The sequence below is a fragment of the Cupressus sempervirens genome, chromosome 4 (assembly GCF_028749045.1).
Source record: "Cupressus sempervirens isolate cs-2001-9-10 chromosome 4, ASM2874904v1, whole genome shotgun sequence".
Classification (NCBI taxonomy): domain Eukaryota; kingdom Viridiplantae; phylum Streptophyta; class Pinopsida; order Cupressales; family Cupressaceae; genus Cupressus; species Cupressus sempervirens.
This window is the reverse complement of record NC_143121.1, coordinates 77131482-77149068: the sequence shown is the minus strand read 5'-3', so window position 1 is coordinate 77149068 and position 17587 is coordinate 77131482. Positions and strand designations below refer to the sequence as shown.

The following is a 17587-nucleotide window of genomic DNA, read 5'->3' as shown; positions in this document are numbered from 1 at the left end:
GTATTGCTATAAAACTTGCACTAAATCGACGGATTCGTCGGTTAAACTCCATCAGTTAGAGTCCAAGTTCATTCATGATTCCTTTCATTCATAGCTATAAGTAGAAGTAGAAATAGAAGTTAGAAATTCAAACTACATTTTCTTTGCAGCAAAATCTTTAGGAGTGCAAGAGTTGATAGCCCTTGAAAGAATAGCAAAAGTCCCTTTGTGATAACTAGCTTATCACATCATAAAACCAAGTTTAGTCCACGATTAAGAAGGAACATTGAAGTTATTTCATGATCATATTTTGCAAGATTGGCTTGAGAGATGACCTTATATCAAAAGAGGATTGAGGGTTTGGTGTTTCTCCTTGAAATATTAAGTATTTGATTTTGCATGTTGTAGTGAAACAAATCTCACATCAACGGAAGGGTATTCCATAAAGCAAAAATTATTAAACATGTAAATGTTCTTAGCAGCCTCCAGTGGTCTAACCAATTGAATAAAAAGGAAATGGAACATAAAATAGCTAGGTTTCTAATTTGTATTGTGTAGTTGATGAGTTGGGTAAAGAGTTGTTTTCAGTATGATTTATAAGGACTTCTTTGTACAAATGATGTATTCATGGTTGAATCCAAACAGTCATTTATCATTAGTCTAATTTTGTCTTCCAAACATGCATGACAAAATTGACTGTATTCTCTAAGCTTTCAAGGACTTTAATGTTACATCTGGCAGCTAAGTGCTAAGGGGGTTGAAGTGGCACTTGGAGGGCATGCCATGAAGAGAAGGACAATTCCCATCTCAAATTAGCTACTCACTTTGGACAAAATGCTTCAAGTAGCAAGTTTGATAAGTGTAGCTTCTATATGATGTTTGTGCTTTCCTATTTAGGTGTGGTGGGTTGTTTAGTCAAAGAGAAAGTGTTTTGCATTTAGTTGGAATTTCATGGTTTCCCTTTTTCTAATGAAGCTAGCTAAAACAAACTATAGCAATGATTTGGAGGACTTCAAAGAGAGGGAAAACCTGAAAAGGGAAAGAGCAGGAGCATATGTGTTAGAAATGGCAGGATTTGTTGGCATGCTTGCATCAGATTCACGGTTGTGAAGCAAGTTCACATTGATGGAACTTTGCACACTGAAATTTCACTTCAATAATATGAAAGCCAACCTAGTTTCTGTTCCTCTTTTGTTATGTTTATTTGTGCTACATTTAAAGGGTTAAAAACGGGTGACATAACTTCAACAGTTGAGCATGCTACAGCTAGTAGCAATGTTGAGGGAAGATCAGACCAAGTGAATTTGTTAGCAAAGGGCCAGCGACATATAGTTTTACAGAACATTCTATTGCATGCTGGTAAAAACACATTTAAATAGGTTAGAGGGCAGAAGCAGCAACAAATGGAGCAGAAGTAGCAATGTAGCATGACATTTTGCCAGGCAGAAATCCCAATCCACACGTATCAAAAATGTCCAAAAAACTTCTTATATTGCTTTGCCTATCAGGAAACAAAATGAATATTTCATATTGTTAAATTGTTTTTGTGCCAGACACATTCAAATTTATTGGAGCCAATCTCATTAAAATATGACGATAATAAATGATGCACTGCTAAAAAATTTACAGGTAATCTTCTTGCTTCCCATCGATGATCATGTTGAAAGGTTACTAAAAATTTAATACCATAAAATCGACTTTGTGGTTGTTAGAGCAAGTCTTCCATGTGCCTCTCACAGACCAGTTGTTAAAGCTTTAGCACCACTTGATTGATCTAAAAAAATTGAATCAAGAAACAGAAAAATTATATATCAATTTTGTGGGGATGCATTAGAATGTTTACAAAAGCCATTTCTAAAGGCACACCACTCCACTCCATAAACTACCACCCATCATTTGGGAATCTTCATGTACAAACCTAAAACACTTAACCACCCAAACTGGCATTACATCATTCATATTACAAACATATGACAACTGACATAACACCCTTTAGATACAACTTTTCACAAGGAAATTATTTTTCCCATTTACCTTATATTTACTTGTAGAGTTGTACATAAACAACTGATACACCAATAGGAACCATATAGAATATTTATGCTATGTAAATCTGCAGAAGAGCTATCTTGATTTTTTTAAACAAACCTTGAAAGGCATGATTAAATAGAAGGCACAGGAATAAAGATATTTTCATCAATGAGTCTGTGGCCCTGCAGCTATCGATGCTATAGTTTGAGAGTCACTTGGATTTACTTTAACTGTCAAGCTCTCTACTGGAACTCTCATTACATCCCTGCGAATGCCAATGTCAGTTGCATACCTACTCAAACAGTAGAAACCACATGCAATTGCACTCAAAGCAGGTGTGCTTGTAATCAAAAATCGCAGAGGAGATGAAAAGACTGCAGTAAAAACACCAATAACTGATGCCGCTTGACCACTTGGACCAACCCCACTTCCATCTACTACAAGTAAACCAGTCTTACAATAAATGGAAAAATCTTCACAATTGTTTTTGAAAATGTTATAGCAACCAAATCCACTCCCAAGCAAGTAATTTGCCCTATGTATGACCGTCTTTGTAGAGTCTGTCTCTGCAAGTGTGCAAGTTCCTCCTCGAGCTTTTGCGACAAACAGGGCTGATTTGACACCATACTCAAATCTGTATAAATTCCCTCCAGCAAGGAAACAATCAAGACAAGAATATATTACTCCACTGTTCTTTTCTTGATTATTGCATGTTTGGCATCCGTTGCTATTCTGAGAAGATCCTGAGCTTAACAGCAAGATATTGAGCATAGCATCACCTGTCACTTCTTCATATCTTCCTCGAATGAAATGAATGACTTGATTGTCCCCAATATAGATACCTGCAAGAAACTACATATTAAGGATAATGTGATAATACATAATGAAAGGTCAAAGGGGATGAACTTGAAGTGTTCAATTATCAGGGCTTCCATAATGAAGACCTAGGTATATTTGAAACCTCAAGGATTATGTTACATTCTACTAAGTACAAATGCTGTGCTTAAATTGAGTAAACTACCACATCCGTTCTGCGTGCAGCGTGCCTCAACCGCAAAGAGTAATTACTGATCACAAAACTAAGAAAATGTATTATGATTGAATGAATATTACAAGGTTTTAAATAAAAGTTGTGTTTAATCAAGTTAAAAGGTATTAATGGACATAAGGACATTCTAATTAATTTCTGTTGATTCTTTCTTACTTATTCTTGTTGGTTTTTTGGATCTGCTGCAAATGTATTAAGCAGTGCCTTATTAGGTATGTGTATTCCAAATGCAACATCCTCATAGATTTATATATATAGGGAGTAGCCCATGAATAGACATGTCCCTTCATGAGACATGTCTATTCATTAATTAGATAACTAATAATGATAACAAATTTAATCCCATGTGTGTGTGTGTGTGTGTGTATGTGTGTGTGTGTGTAAAACAACGACCTTATATCTCAATATAAAGAACACATACATATCTAAATTATATTTCTTATAATTTACAAATCGTTTTTACATCCCAGGTTATTTTTACGATTCCAGCGCAAATCAGCAAATTATTTTTTCACATGTCTATGCTCTTCCCAGTTTATTTTTGCATGCATTCCACATACGCTAATTTTTATTTCTAGCATATATCTCAAAGGAATGTAAGCTAGTGAACATATGATAAAATAATAACCTAGGATGAGCTCAAGTGGTAACAAGTATCAGACTTTTCATAATGAACACCCTAATCCAAATTCCAAGGGACATGTCGCTGTGTTGAAATTGGATAAAAATACTATATCCCAATCCTCCACTGTGTAATACCAGCAGACAAAGCCAGCTGCAAGTTCCAGGGAAATTTGATTGAAGAGATATCCATCAGTCAAGCAATCAAACAAAAGTTTTAACCAAAAAATGAGAATTATTTCTCAATAAAAATATGAAAATAATATGATATTGTAATATCCCCAACAGGGATAATAGAAAATAATATAAAGATATGATGTGTCATGATGTTAGTAGGAAGCTGGCTGGTAGTGGCTTCCAGCCAGCTTTTGTATGCATCCGCACCAGAATCCGCACCCAAAAGCTTTTGCCTCCGCCTCCAACCTCCAGCAGGATGAATCGGTATCCTTTACAATTACCACTAATCATTTGTTTGCAATTTTCTAGAACTCTAGTCTTACTGGCAAATAATTTATTTGTGAAGTTTCCATAGAAGAACCAATGGACAATTGATGATTGACCTTTTTTAGGAAGTCATAGTCATTGATTCCAAACAGTCCTCTCGAACACACTGAAGTGAAGCTATTGATCCAGATATTCCCCCCTGCATATCTGAGTGCCTTCATTGACTAAGCTCTCTCTGGACTGGATACTGAGCTAAGACTGAAGACTGAGAGGCTTGGTAAAATTTTAATATATCTTTTGTCTATTGCCCCCTTCTCTCACGGCTGTTAGGAAGTTCTTCACAACTGTTTGGAACCCTTAATTGGATTCGAGGGGATTTCCTTCCATTGGGCCCTTCTCTCTGTTTTTATTGCAGTTGTTGCTTTCTTCTTAGGGCACCGTTTGGTGTCCCTGCTGCGGGCTGTCCCGTGTTTGATGTATTTGGCAGTCCCTTTGACTCTATGTGGTCTTTTGTTGGACATAAATAGATTTTCTTATTCAATCAATCTGATTCATACAATTGAATTTTTAATATAGATGCTTTTGAATGGTTGTTTGCTCTTGTCCAAAATTGGCAATAAGAATAAAGCTTTTCGATACTCTTCAAATACTCCAAAAGATCAAACCATTGGATAATAAACAATGAACTTTTAACAGAAATGCAAAATTAACCATTATCCAAAGTATCAGACTTAAGATGTTATTGTTATCCTAATGCAGCAGAAAACCCCATGAAACAGCCATCTAATTGCAAAAGCTCACAACAAATCAGAAAAAAAGGGCAGGCAAGGATGAGAATGAAAATACCCACAAAAATCTTGGATATATCGTTGTAAACTAATTGCCTGTTCAGATTTTAACCAGAATATATAGATTGCAATAAACTGAAATCACAATAACAGAGACCACAAATATTTTCCTCCGAAAACCCTCCACTTGAGGATGAAAAACCCAGCCCCACAAAATATAGACCCTTTAATGTGTGCTCACACAATTAAAATATTCTCATGCTTATGATTGATAACTCTTATCAGACAATCAATAAGCCATTTTACAGTTTGATCACTTTAGCTATGTAAATACACAGATATCATGAGCTATAAGTATCTCACAGATCCTTTTGACAACACAAATGCCTCTTTTACAATTAATGATCATACATGATCATGAACAGAGCAATTATGAAACATAAGATACACATCCTACAGCAGATTTTTCTTAACAAGTGAATCACAAATAGTACTTCCTAAATAATCATAATACTAAAGCAAAGATATTTCCCTTATTATCAAAGATAGATGAATGCTTCAAAGTTCAAATACTTGAAAAAACCCTCAACTGCACACTCTGAGATCATGAAAAATCTGAGAATGCACGTACATGATTGTCTCTATCTTCAATACTCCCTTTTGATTCTTTCTCATAGACATATGACAGTATCACTATAACTTAGCACACAACCACAATGCCACCTCTTGATACACAGCCAAGCTAGCAGCTCACAATACCCTACCAAGCTACCAGCTGACAATACACAAAAAAAAAAATATTACCCAGATGAAAATCACAGCTCATGTGTATCAGAGCTGAGTGTATACAAAGGTAAAACTTCTTACTGTTGACACAACAAAACAAGGACTCTCTTTTGTCTTTTCTTGCAATAATATTATAATACTGAAACGGCATACAATACCAATAGACTCCATGAATACTAATAGACGGGAGTTAAGAAACCACTGGGGCAATTAGGAGGATGAACCAACACCTCCATGGTATATAACCGATGCTCAAAGAATATTGATAACTGCCATCATTAGACTTTTGCATGCTCATGATGTCGTGTCATCACACATGGTGCCAGGAGAGATCCAAATCACAAACTGAAGAAATAGAATAATATCACACAATATGATAAATAAGGAGAACATAGAGTAGCAAAAATGCTCTAGCTCATGCCCAGAAGAGACACCGAAGGAAGACTGTTTCTGCTGGAACCCAAAGATGGAAAGCCTCACATACAGTAAGGAACGGTTACAGGAACAGCAGCTTGAAGATATACCATCAACCATCATGACAGAGAATTCTCAGCAACAGGTTTAAACATCTCTGTCACAGCCACTGACTTCTGCATTGCCATCTTAGAGCAGGTTGGAGAAAATGCTTACAAGCTTGAATTAGTTCATGAAATGTACACTGATCAATTATAAAAATTTGCACCCAGGATAGAAGTTGGAGATTATCGTATGTATTTGGATATGTAGTGACCAGGCTAAGAAACAATTTGGTTAGATAGAAATCGGAAGGAGTGGATAGTAAAACTATTTAATCCTATTTGGAAGCAACCTACTATTTGTGGATATGGAACAAACCAGAAATTGGTTCGGGAACCAAGAATGCCTGCTCTAAATGGATCACCTATGTTGTATGAACAACAACAACAATAGGTAATAATCAACAGCCTCCATCAAAGCTTGTGATAAGAATTTTAAAAAAAATATCCCTAATCAGCATTTCTCACATTTTCTATCCTTTTGCCATGGCCCCCCTTAGATTCTTAGCGCACTGTAATACACAAATATAAGACAATCTTGCATGGTCATTGTTTCATGTTCCTTATCTTGATCCCAAACTCGCTTTGTTAATTGGCTATACCTCATAGTTGAGTGCTAGTTTAGATTTATGGCTGCCTTCATTCTTTACAACTGATTCCTGCATCTGAAGGTTTCTTGGTTTGTATGCAATCCGCAAGCCCATTCCCACTTGTCATTGGATTACTTTGATCAAATGGTCCAGAACATCTGAAGTCTAATTTTGTGCGCTTGGGCTTTTAGGCTTCCCCAGCCATCTATTAGGTTCTTTTAATCATAGTTTGCAAACCTGGACTCAGAGAGTACTCAGCAAGCCCAAAAATATTAACTCGGCAAAAACCTGGAGAAAACTTGACAAAAACTCGACAACATAGAAAGAACTAAATATTAAAATCCCTTAAAGAGACATATTTGATTTGCAAAAATCAATTACGAAGTGTATTAAAATTAGATATTGACATCTTGAAAGAGAAAATGCATGGTTTTGTAGCAAAAACAGCACATGAATTACACATTCTAATCAGCATTTTGCCTGCATTGACATTTTTGCCCCTAGATTTTTGTGTCTATAAAAACCCTAGAGTTAAAATTGAAAGTACTCGCCCAACGAAAAAAATGTAGAGTACTTGGCAACTCGGGCAGTACTCGGAGAGTTTGCAAACTATGCTTCTAATGATTCTCAAAAGTCCATGGAAAAATGAAGTTTTATTGGCATAAGTCCAATCACTGGTCTGTTTTTTGCTGATGGTGAACCACTTCTATGTGATTGGTTTCATAATGATTGAGGCCCATTTTTAGTGGCAATGAAGAGTGGGATCCACAAGTAAAACAACAGGCAAAGGTGAAATGGACATAATGAAAGCATTATTTTATTTCCCATAGAGCTTGTATTAACTTTGTAGTTATTAATTGACAGTTAATAGTTCATAGAGATTTCACTCTATATATATATATATATATATATATATATATATATATATATATATATATATATATATATATATATATATATATATATATATCATAGTTGGAAAACTCGCCAAGCCCCCCAAAAGTTTAATCGGGAAAAACTCGGCGATTTAAAAAAAAAAACTCGGGAAAACTCGGGAACTTAAAAAAACCGCTGAAATTTAATTAAAAATACATTTATTTTGCAAAATTTAATGAGAAGATACATCTAATAAGTTAATTAAAGAGAATACAAAAGAAACAAGCAGAGTTTAGATATATATAAATGCACAGTGCGTACAAAATTGCATTCTCATGCGGAATGCTCATGGCAGGAAGCAAAATAGTAAATAGTTCTTGGCATCAAACAATGCAGCCGAGTTTTTTTTTAAAAATTGCCGAGTTTTTTCTCAACAGCCGAGTTTTTATTCCTACGAGTTTTTCTGGGATTTACTCGCCCAGCTTAAATACTCGGCGAGTGTTTAAAACTCGCCGAGTAATCTGCGAGTTTTCCATCTATGATATATATATATAAATTCCCCTACTTTTTATAATAGCTGTCCCTGCCATCCCCAAAAAATTGGCCCAGAACCATACCTGTACCAAAAACATGCCTGGTCCCCTAATACATCGAAGTTCCCAAAACTCTGTGGAGCATAGGAAATTTTCGCCCACCAAAGTGAAGTTGTCTTTGAGAGGATAGTGAATTGCAAGGTGAGATTAAAAAGTCCTTAAATAAAGACAAAATCCAAATTTCAAGATGAAATCCCTTGTATAATGCAAACTCTCAAATTGATTCAGAATGACACATCATTTTATTGCCTTCACTGAAACATGATAGGGCAAGTCTTTTTCAAAAAAAATAATGTGATTTGATATCATCAACTAAAGATATGGAGAGCGAAAGTTGGATCCACAGAACTCCATTGCATCACTCACATGTGAATGTGACAATCTTGCATGCAAGAATGTTTGAATGTGCTTCTACAAATTTGGTGAATGATAATGCAGGCTTTTGGGTTCTTGTGAAAGCATTTGTAAACGTTTCATACTACTAACTTGTTTGTGCTTTGATGATAGAGGATATGAATTTGGCAAAGAAGTACCAAATGACAGGATTGAATGCACAATAGAAATTATTCCCTGTTGTCCTCACCTTGGTCTTCGATTTCAAGAAACAATTTTGTGGGCATTACATGTCATTCACAATGAGCAGTTGTGTGTCGTTTTCTGAAGAACAAGCAGATGCCAGAGATTGTTTGATTGTGAGAGCTGTCGAAAATGCCACATCGAGTATTGCCCATGAAACTAATGTGTTTTAATTTCTCTGGTTGCAGGGGAGAGACCTTTTGCATGGCAGATAACAGATAAGAATCGCAATGCCATGTTCAATATGCAATGTGGCCAGTGCAGGCAAAATGTAAGATGCATCATTGCTGAAGAGGTTTTGTCACGGATGCCAAGAAGGATTATTTTCACATTTGCTCTCTATGTTCTTGTTAAATGCTTTAGATTTGCTACAGTCTTTCTCTATCCTAAAATTTATTATTGGGAAAGTGATGAGGCAGTGTGTCATCTTTGATGAATCTTTTCTCTTAGCAGTTTAAAACAATGGTTTTTGGAAGGGAGATGCTTATGTGAGAGGTTTGTTTCCTCTGGTTTCTCTGTCCAACGGTCATGCATATGTTTGTTGTACGTGATAACATTAAACATGCCCTAGAGACTCAGAATTTTCGATTCACTAGAAATGCCTTGCATAGGCACCAGGGAGCTTTGGGGGCACAGCATTGGTGCAACAAATTTGTTCCAAAGTGATTGCTCTTTCCATTCTGATTCAACATGATCACTTGCTTGATGACCCACTTCCTGTTCCAGATTTAGATGACATGGCTATGCAAGAGGATGTTTATGATAACAGGAGTGCTAGTAACCAACCACTTCATGCCGAGCCAGGAATAGAAGTGCAACTATGCCTTGAGGATAGAATAGAAGAATAAAATGTTCACCTCCCATCCTATTTTGCTTCTTCTACCATTTTTTGCATTGATTTTACTTATGGTCAGCTTTAATGAATAGCTTTATTGCAGCTTTTCATGTGTTTAGTTATGGGAAGTACTTTGATAACAGATTTGGTTATTGCCAATCTGGAGTTTTCTTTTTGTTAGACGGTTTTTGAGCCTTTGTGTTTGTTGTTGGCTCTGGTTAAACTTGAGAGTGTAGGCTGAAGATTGTATTGTTTGGTGGAAGGATTTTTGAAAAACTGGTTGATAAGAGCCTTTCTTAATGTAATTAGTAAACTATTATATATTAATAATATTATCAGTATTTATGCCATTTTCCCCAAAAAAAAAATCCGTAGGAGATTTAGGAACCTATGAAATGAAAAGTGAAATTTTTATAGAACGAGGAATTCTAAAATGACAAGTTGATAAAACATTAAGGAAGAAAGGAATTACAAGGTAAGAAACACAAATCCTTGACCAACTTTGGGAATACCAAGTTAGACAGTATCAAAAAGAACTTTCCAAGTTCCAACAACATATGGACTGCAGAAAATCGATATTGGAAGCTCAAGATATGCTCCAATATTAAAAAATGGCCAACTTGGCTAAAAAAGAAGGCAACTAGTCAACTTCAAGCAAAAATGTGGGGGTTCACAAGAGCACGATAGATGATGAGTAAGCGAGTAACTACAATGACAAGCACACTACACCAACCTCCCACAAGTCACCTGCAAAGCACCACAAACTACCACACAAATACACAAGAAGCCTTTTGCAACCATGTGAGCCTATGCTCACACTATCCTTTGGGCACTAAGCTATATAAATAGGAAAAATGTAACTGATGAATATGGGACTAAAGTCCTTGCAAAAATGGTGCTCTTCTAATCATGGGCCCATCTTGAGCATTGCAAAAAGCCTAATCTTAACATACTTTAGAAAAATGACAAATATTTACTACAGATCATAACTAGCAATCACACCTTAGTGTGCAATGGGTACGCCAATTAGATATGGAAGATCCACTAAATATCCGTCCTTTTGTTATGATACCCCTCATCCTCTCTGTATATAATTTTCTCTCTATCAATCTATCTCACAATCTATATCTTTTTCTATCTCTTTTTGTCTATCTCTCCCTCTTTCCTTCTTTCTTCTTTATATTAGTATCTTCCATATCACCCTACCACCCCCTCTCTAGTTTGAGAAAAGTTGTACACAGTTGATTATGGGTTATATTTCACCATGTTCCACTTTATAAACCTTTAAATATGTCAAGGGAGTTTTATTATGCTTGTTATGCATTAAATTTGACTATGTCTCGCAGTTACAAATTTTAAGCATGCATGTGAAGTGCATTATCATAAGTTAATTATGGCCTACATTTGATTACGATCAATTCTTCCTATATATCTCTAGATCTCCCTTTCATCCCTATATCTCTACATCTCCATATTTATTCCCCCATTTCTTCTGCTATTTATATCTATGAGTATGGAATCTGCAATTTTAAATGAGCCTCCACTAACAAATAGTGCTTAAAAGTATGGTATTTGTAATGTTGAGAGAAAAATATTTGAATATGATCATTTTGCATTCAATATATGCTTCAAGATGAAGACTCACACATACTATCACAATCATTGTGAACAAATATACTTGTCACAACATTATACGAAAAATGCGTTACATTGAATGAAATAGACATATAATTTCATTAACAAATGTTTGCATTTTCCCTATCTATCTTAGTCATGTATTATGTCATGCATTTATACTATGCTTTGATTTTGTACTAAAAATTTGTAATAACTAAATTTTTTTGATACATTCTTGAAAATGCAAACTTACACTTATCACCATCTTTGTTGTAAGAAGATATACACTAGGCAAAATGTATGTTACATTGAATGAAGTAGACACATGATTACATATATATAAGTCACATTTATCTATCTATCTTAGTTGTATACTTCATCATGTATTTATACAATGCTTACATTTGATGGTTAAGTTGTACTTTTAATACACATTTCCTTGATCCTGGAAAGAAAGATATTACTTTCCACGACACAAAATTGTTGATTCATCCCCTTTAATGAGGCACAGGTAGGAAGTTGTGAATTTGACTTCACACCCGACAATTGTATTTTCCTAATAGATTCTAAAGCCTTTTTATCCAATCCATTTGAGAGTAATCTGTGACCAGTACAGTCCATAAAAACACATTTCTTTGAGACACCGTGACAAAAATTTCCTATGTCATTTTTACTGTCAAATTTGAATTTATATCTAGCAAGAGAATTACAACTATGATATGTGACAACATTCCTCTCTCTCCTTTATGCTTTGACGAATACTTATCCACTATTCTGAAGCTCCATTTTCGTATGGGCAAGGGATGCCAGTATGGGTTATAGAATCTGCCCTTACGCCTTCCAACTGCATTTTCTTGACTTCTTTTATCAACAACAAAATCAAATTGTACAAAATCATTCCATTTAATGAGATGACATATGTTTGAGGCATTTTGTCAAACAATTCATGTGCCTTCTCCATTCTTCCACATTTTGTATACATGCCTACCAAAGTAGCTGCAACCATAGTTGGCATAATCGCCGAATAATCGGCGAGTTTCTACTAATTGCTGAGTTTTTGGGACTGGCGAGTTTTTTGCAAATTTAATCGCAAGAAAAAATCGTCGAGTTTTTGTGAAAAATCGCCGAGTTTTTGCAAAAAATCGACGAGTTTTTCAGAAAAAACTCTTTTTCAAATTTTATTTTATTTTTAATTTTTTTGTTAAAAACAAAAGGCAAAAAGCCTATATATATTATGTAAGATAGAGAGTTACAATATGCTAGTAGAGCTAGGAAGAGGAAAATGTGATTGTAATGATGTTTTTACTTCTAGTTTGACACAAATTATTTACTATTATGCTTCCCGCCATCAGCATTCAGCATGAGAATGTGATTTTGTACCCACTATGCATTTATATATATCTAAACTCCTGCTTCTTTCTTTTGTGTTCTCTATAATGAACTCATTAGATGCATCTTCTCATTGAAATTTGCAAAAAAATGTATTTTGAATTAAATTTTAGCAGTTTTTTTAGGTTCTCGAGTTTTCCCGAGTTTTTTTTTTAAATGGCCGAGTTTTTCCCGATTAAACTTTTGGGGGGCTCGGCGAGTTTTTGGATTTGGCGAGTTTTCCAACTATGGCTGCAACAACAACATTTTACAAAACTCCTCTATTCTTATGTTTTGATGGATGTACATTCCCTAATTGAAATCTCCCATTTTAGCATACACAAGAAGGATTGTGGAAAAGGTTGTAGCATTTGGGTTTACACTTGTTTGCTTGGATATTTCTTAAGATTTTTCATCAAATCCATTTTGTGTATATCCTACAATAATTGTAGTCCAGAATAGGAAACTTCTTTCGGGCATCATGTCAAATGACACAAGCGGTTCCAGTGAAGAATACAAAGAAAAGCAAGAAGGCAACACAACAATTGCACTAGAGGCCAAATTGGACAATAGTAAAAATAATGAACAATTATTGAATGAGGTGAGAATCATGTCATAGGTGAATAGCAAGAACCCAGTAAAGCTTCAAGGCTTTCATGTCAATGGTAACCAACATTCTGACTTTAATTCCTTCCTAGAGTGTTTAGCCTAACGAACAAGGCATTATTTTGAAGGGAAAAGCTTACTTTCTAGGGCATGATAACTATGTGAAGGAGTGTGTGCCTTCAAGCTATTTGGCATTTAATTTCAAATAGGACTAATAACTCTATTGATTCCATTTTGTGGAAATCTAATCTATAAACAAAAAGTTCAACCATGTGATTCATCCCAGTCATACACGTGTTGCTCATTGATAGTATTTTCTTTTCCCTTCCCAATCAAGAGTTTTCTCTGCATTACAACACCGTTGACATGACATTTCCCTAATCTTTCAATATTTTTGAGGATAATCACTTCTTTGCAATTAGTTGTAAAATCTAAGGCAAAAGTAGAATGTTTTGGGGGCACAGAAGATCTTGCAACTCTGTGTAAGCAAACGCATTGCCAAACTGTGGGACTATAAAGACAACTGTTGTTGCAAGGGAATCATACTACAAAAACAGCTCTGCAATGAGATGCAATCATAATTACGAAATCCTTCCCAACGCACTATTGTTGTTCAGATAGTGGTCTTTGTGTCAGGGTCGTTGGATGAGAACACATTATAGAGCACCTGTTGCCCCAATTCACTCATGAATCGTTAGAGCACGAAATCCTCGTCGAACTCAAAAACTCGAGGATCTGAGAAGTCCCCTTTTCTCGACACTAAAAAGACCATCACAGGATTTTTGGTTTTCTCGTATTGAAATGACACAGGAGTCATAACCTCATAAGCCATGGATTTCACCAAGGGCATGTTCTCCAAAGCTCGCACGGTAATCTGACTACCACCAATTGTTCGAATAGAGGCACGAACTTCATCCACCAAGTTCTTGTACAGTCGTGCACCCAATTGCCTACATGCCTAATTAATTGAATTGGTTGTATTGAGCAGTGCATATGATGAACTCTGCACAGTCAAGTTCAACATCGTTGAATTGTAGCATATAGAATTCTTTTGCAGGCACACCAAGGAGTTTAGTTGTAGCTTCATCGAAAGCAGTTGTCCACAATGCTCTAGTATGGTCTTTGATCTTGACTTGAAGTACATACCTATAATCATATTCTGAAAACGTGGTGAGACATTTTGGGCAGTACCACTTGCAGTCACTATATTGTTCAACCCTTTTCTTACACTGCTTTCCTAATATGACAAGGGGACAAACTAGATAACAAAATTTCTTCCTTACGACAAAAACAAGGGTTTCTTTGACAATGCATTGGAGAGGTTTTGAGGAATTTGGACATTTATCTTCAATCATGGTAATAGTTTTCGGTGCTAAAATTTGAGGCAGATCTAGTAGGGTGGGCATTGGTGTAAGACAGTTATGCTCATGTGCAGAAAACCAAGACTATAGTTAGTTGGCTTCTTCAATATCAGGGTTTATAAGTAACTGTGGAGTGGCAAGTGTGCTTACAACCTTACCATTGTATTTTTCCACACGACCATTTTTTACAAGCACAGTTGACTTTTGTAGATGATACATTTCTTGTAGTTGTGCACCTTCTTTCATTGTTGCCTGTCCCCACAAAATTACATTGATAGTGGATGTAGAAACATCAATCATCTTGAGACTCCTTCTAACAACCTCAATTCCATCTCGCCTTTTTATTGTAGAGGTAGGATCCACACAAATGACAATTCCAATAAGATCAAGTGTACAATTAGTATTTGTATTTAGAATCTATGTGATGGGAGTAAAAGTGTATCAAAGTGTTAGAATTAAGAGGTCATCTTCACATAGAGAAAGTTGTGAATCTTCATTTAAAGTGATTTCAAAATCACTGTCCAACTTATTATAGAACTCGTTTGCATATTTGATGGTACCACCAAATAATGTGTAGACACTCCCAACTTGGACTTTCTCAAAGTGGAGGTTTGCAACATCATTGAAGCAATTTATCTGAACTTCAGTCTTTTCAGTCTCAATAATGTCAAAATTGAACATATGACCATTCCCATTCTTTGAGTTGAATTGGTATTTATCCTTCTTCATAGTCACACAACCTTTAATAGTCCACATTGTTTGATATGGGTTCAAACTTTTAAATGGAGTGATTGTTAAAGTTCGACATTTTTTCCGTAGAGATGCATCAAGGCCAAACATCAATTTTGTAGGAGTCATATATGTTGATGTGCCAATGTGTTCAACATTTGTCCTCGTGCTCAATGCACTAAGAAAAGTTTACATTTTTCTCTGGTTTTTTGAATAAGAAGTTAAGAACACCAATGATATCATGTTCTGTGTGTAGAACCTCTAAGTTGGAGATTATAATCCACCTAAACAGGTAGGTAAAGTAATAATATTAGTAAGGTTACATAATTGCATAATAAAACAAGAAGGGTTTCATTAAATAGAATCATAGTAGAAGTTGACTTACCTCGACTAAAAAATGGTGAGAATTGAATAGTGGGTGACATGTATTATAGAACCTTTTTGGATCTTATTTGAAGTTATAAGATCATTAAACTTCCTTGGCAAGGTTGCTTTTTGTAGGTGAAGGCCATCAGAGAGCTCTAACTTGTACCTATTTGTTGCTTAAGTCCCTTGTCAAAACGGTGAAATGCCAAAGTCTTGGAGATGTGGTTGCACATGTAGGTTGTCATTGTTGACAAGTCTTATTGCATCTTCTGTAAGAGTTTGAGACATAACTTGAAAGATTGTATTTTACCAATAAGATGAGATAGGGATTATCATTATCTTGTTTAGAATTACAAACACAGTGATTAAAAAAAACAAATTAAATTTAAAGGAGTATGTGTTTGTCAATATCCTAATAGCCCACATTACATTAGTAGGGGTGGACCTAAGCAATATACTATGGTACCAACTTGCACGGGAACGTAGTGGTCATAGTAGAACAAGAGTAGTTGTAGGTCACTTTGACATGGTTGGAAGCATGTCTATGGTGAAGAGTAGGAGGGAAAGTAATTAGTAACTATAGTGGCCTCCCACTAAAAATATAAGCCAAAGAAAATGGAAGGTAACATCAATTTAACTTCATGCTAAAACAATGCATACTTGGATATTCTTACTTATATATACTTCCTTGTATTAAGTGTGTTGTCATGTATGTGTTGAATGCAATGGCAAATAATATCCTTTCACATTTTCATATACTCTAAGAAGTCAAAGTAATATAAGATCCATTCATGTTGTCTACTAAGCAGGAAACTATAATAATGTTAACTGTATTAAGTATCGTAGTTCGAAAGCAAAAAATGTACACGTGCAAAAGGAATAGAGGTAAGAAGGCATACCAAGAATATGCAATCCAAAATAAATGTCTTCAACTACACATTTTGTGATGCAAAGTGTGTTACTAGACGAGGAGTAATATTTGCCATAAATTGTTAGTGTGGCTGAAAAAGACATAATTGGTTTTAAAAAATGGTAAAAATCTTGTTAAAGAAGGAAGGAATAAGAAATTTTGGTTGGGCTTTTAAGAGCATTTGTCAGTAGAAAAATGGTCCTTCAAATTCAATCACAGTAAGGTGATGACAACTATTGCAAGGATAATAAGAACTGTGGTAGATCTAGAAATCTGTCTGAAACATGAAAACAACTATAAAGAATCTTCTCCTCCATCATTAATTAGTATGCTTCCTCGTTGCAACTGCTGCTTTATTTTCTTCCATAACAGATTCTCTTCAGATTGGACTATCATAAATGGTCATCATTTCATTTCATTTTGCATCAATTTTATTATGTTTTACAAGGTGACCTTAATGATGTGTAATATGTTATTCATATCTTAGCAAATAAGAAATTGAATATATGATGCTTTCCCCGGAAGTGAATTAATCTAGATGCAAAATAATTAAATTTTATAACAATAATAGCGGCCCTCTCCTCATCCATCATCGGTGATCAACATACCATATAACGAATATTGTCTTACATATACACAGAACAAATAAATAAAAAATGTAAATGCTTATACAGATGGAGCGATCTAAGTTTTTAATTAATACAATGCCCCTTTGCATGCTCTACAGTTGTTGGAGGACTGGGGGTCTGAGTGGAGCCCATATCTAGATGTCGTAGGCACTTTCAGATGGTTATGCAGTAAAACCGAGGAGTGTAGAGAAACCAGCAATAACAGATCAAAGGCCCATCAAATCTGTGCAGAACAGAGGCACATGAGCTAGGTCAACTATTTGGGTGGTTCTTGAGTGGCTGGGCCAAGAGAGGGCTAGCCGGCAGCTTAGCTCACTTT

At 35.4% G+C, this 17587-nt stretch overlaps 1 protein-coding gene across 2 annotated transcripts in view; it reads right to left on the bottom strand.

Moving 5' to 3' along the window:
* Nucleotides 1–1762: 1762 nt before the first annotated feature.
* Nucleotides 1763–17587, bottom strand: part of LOC149560015 (protein LEAD-SENSITIVE 1-like) — a 37823-nt gene continuing 21998 nt past the window's right edge. The window contains exon 2 of one of the 2 annotated variants that reach the window (XM_089824413.1): nucleotides 1763–2862. In XM_089824413.1, the coding sequence (XP_089680539.1) occupies nucleotides 2176–2862 (687 nt within the window). In that variant the 3' untranslated portion in view covers nucleotides 1763–2175. The remainder of the gene's footprint in view (nucleotides 2863–17587) is intronic. The other variant, XM_089824412.1, reaches the window with a different exon arrangement.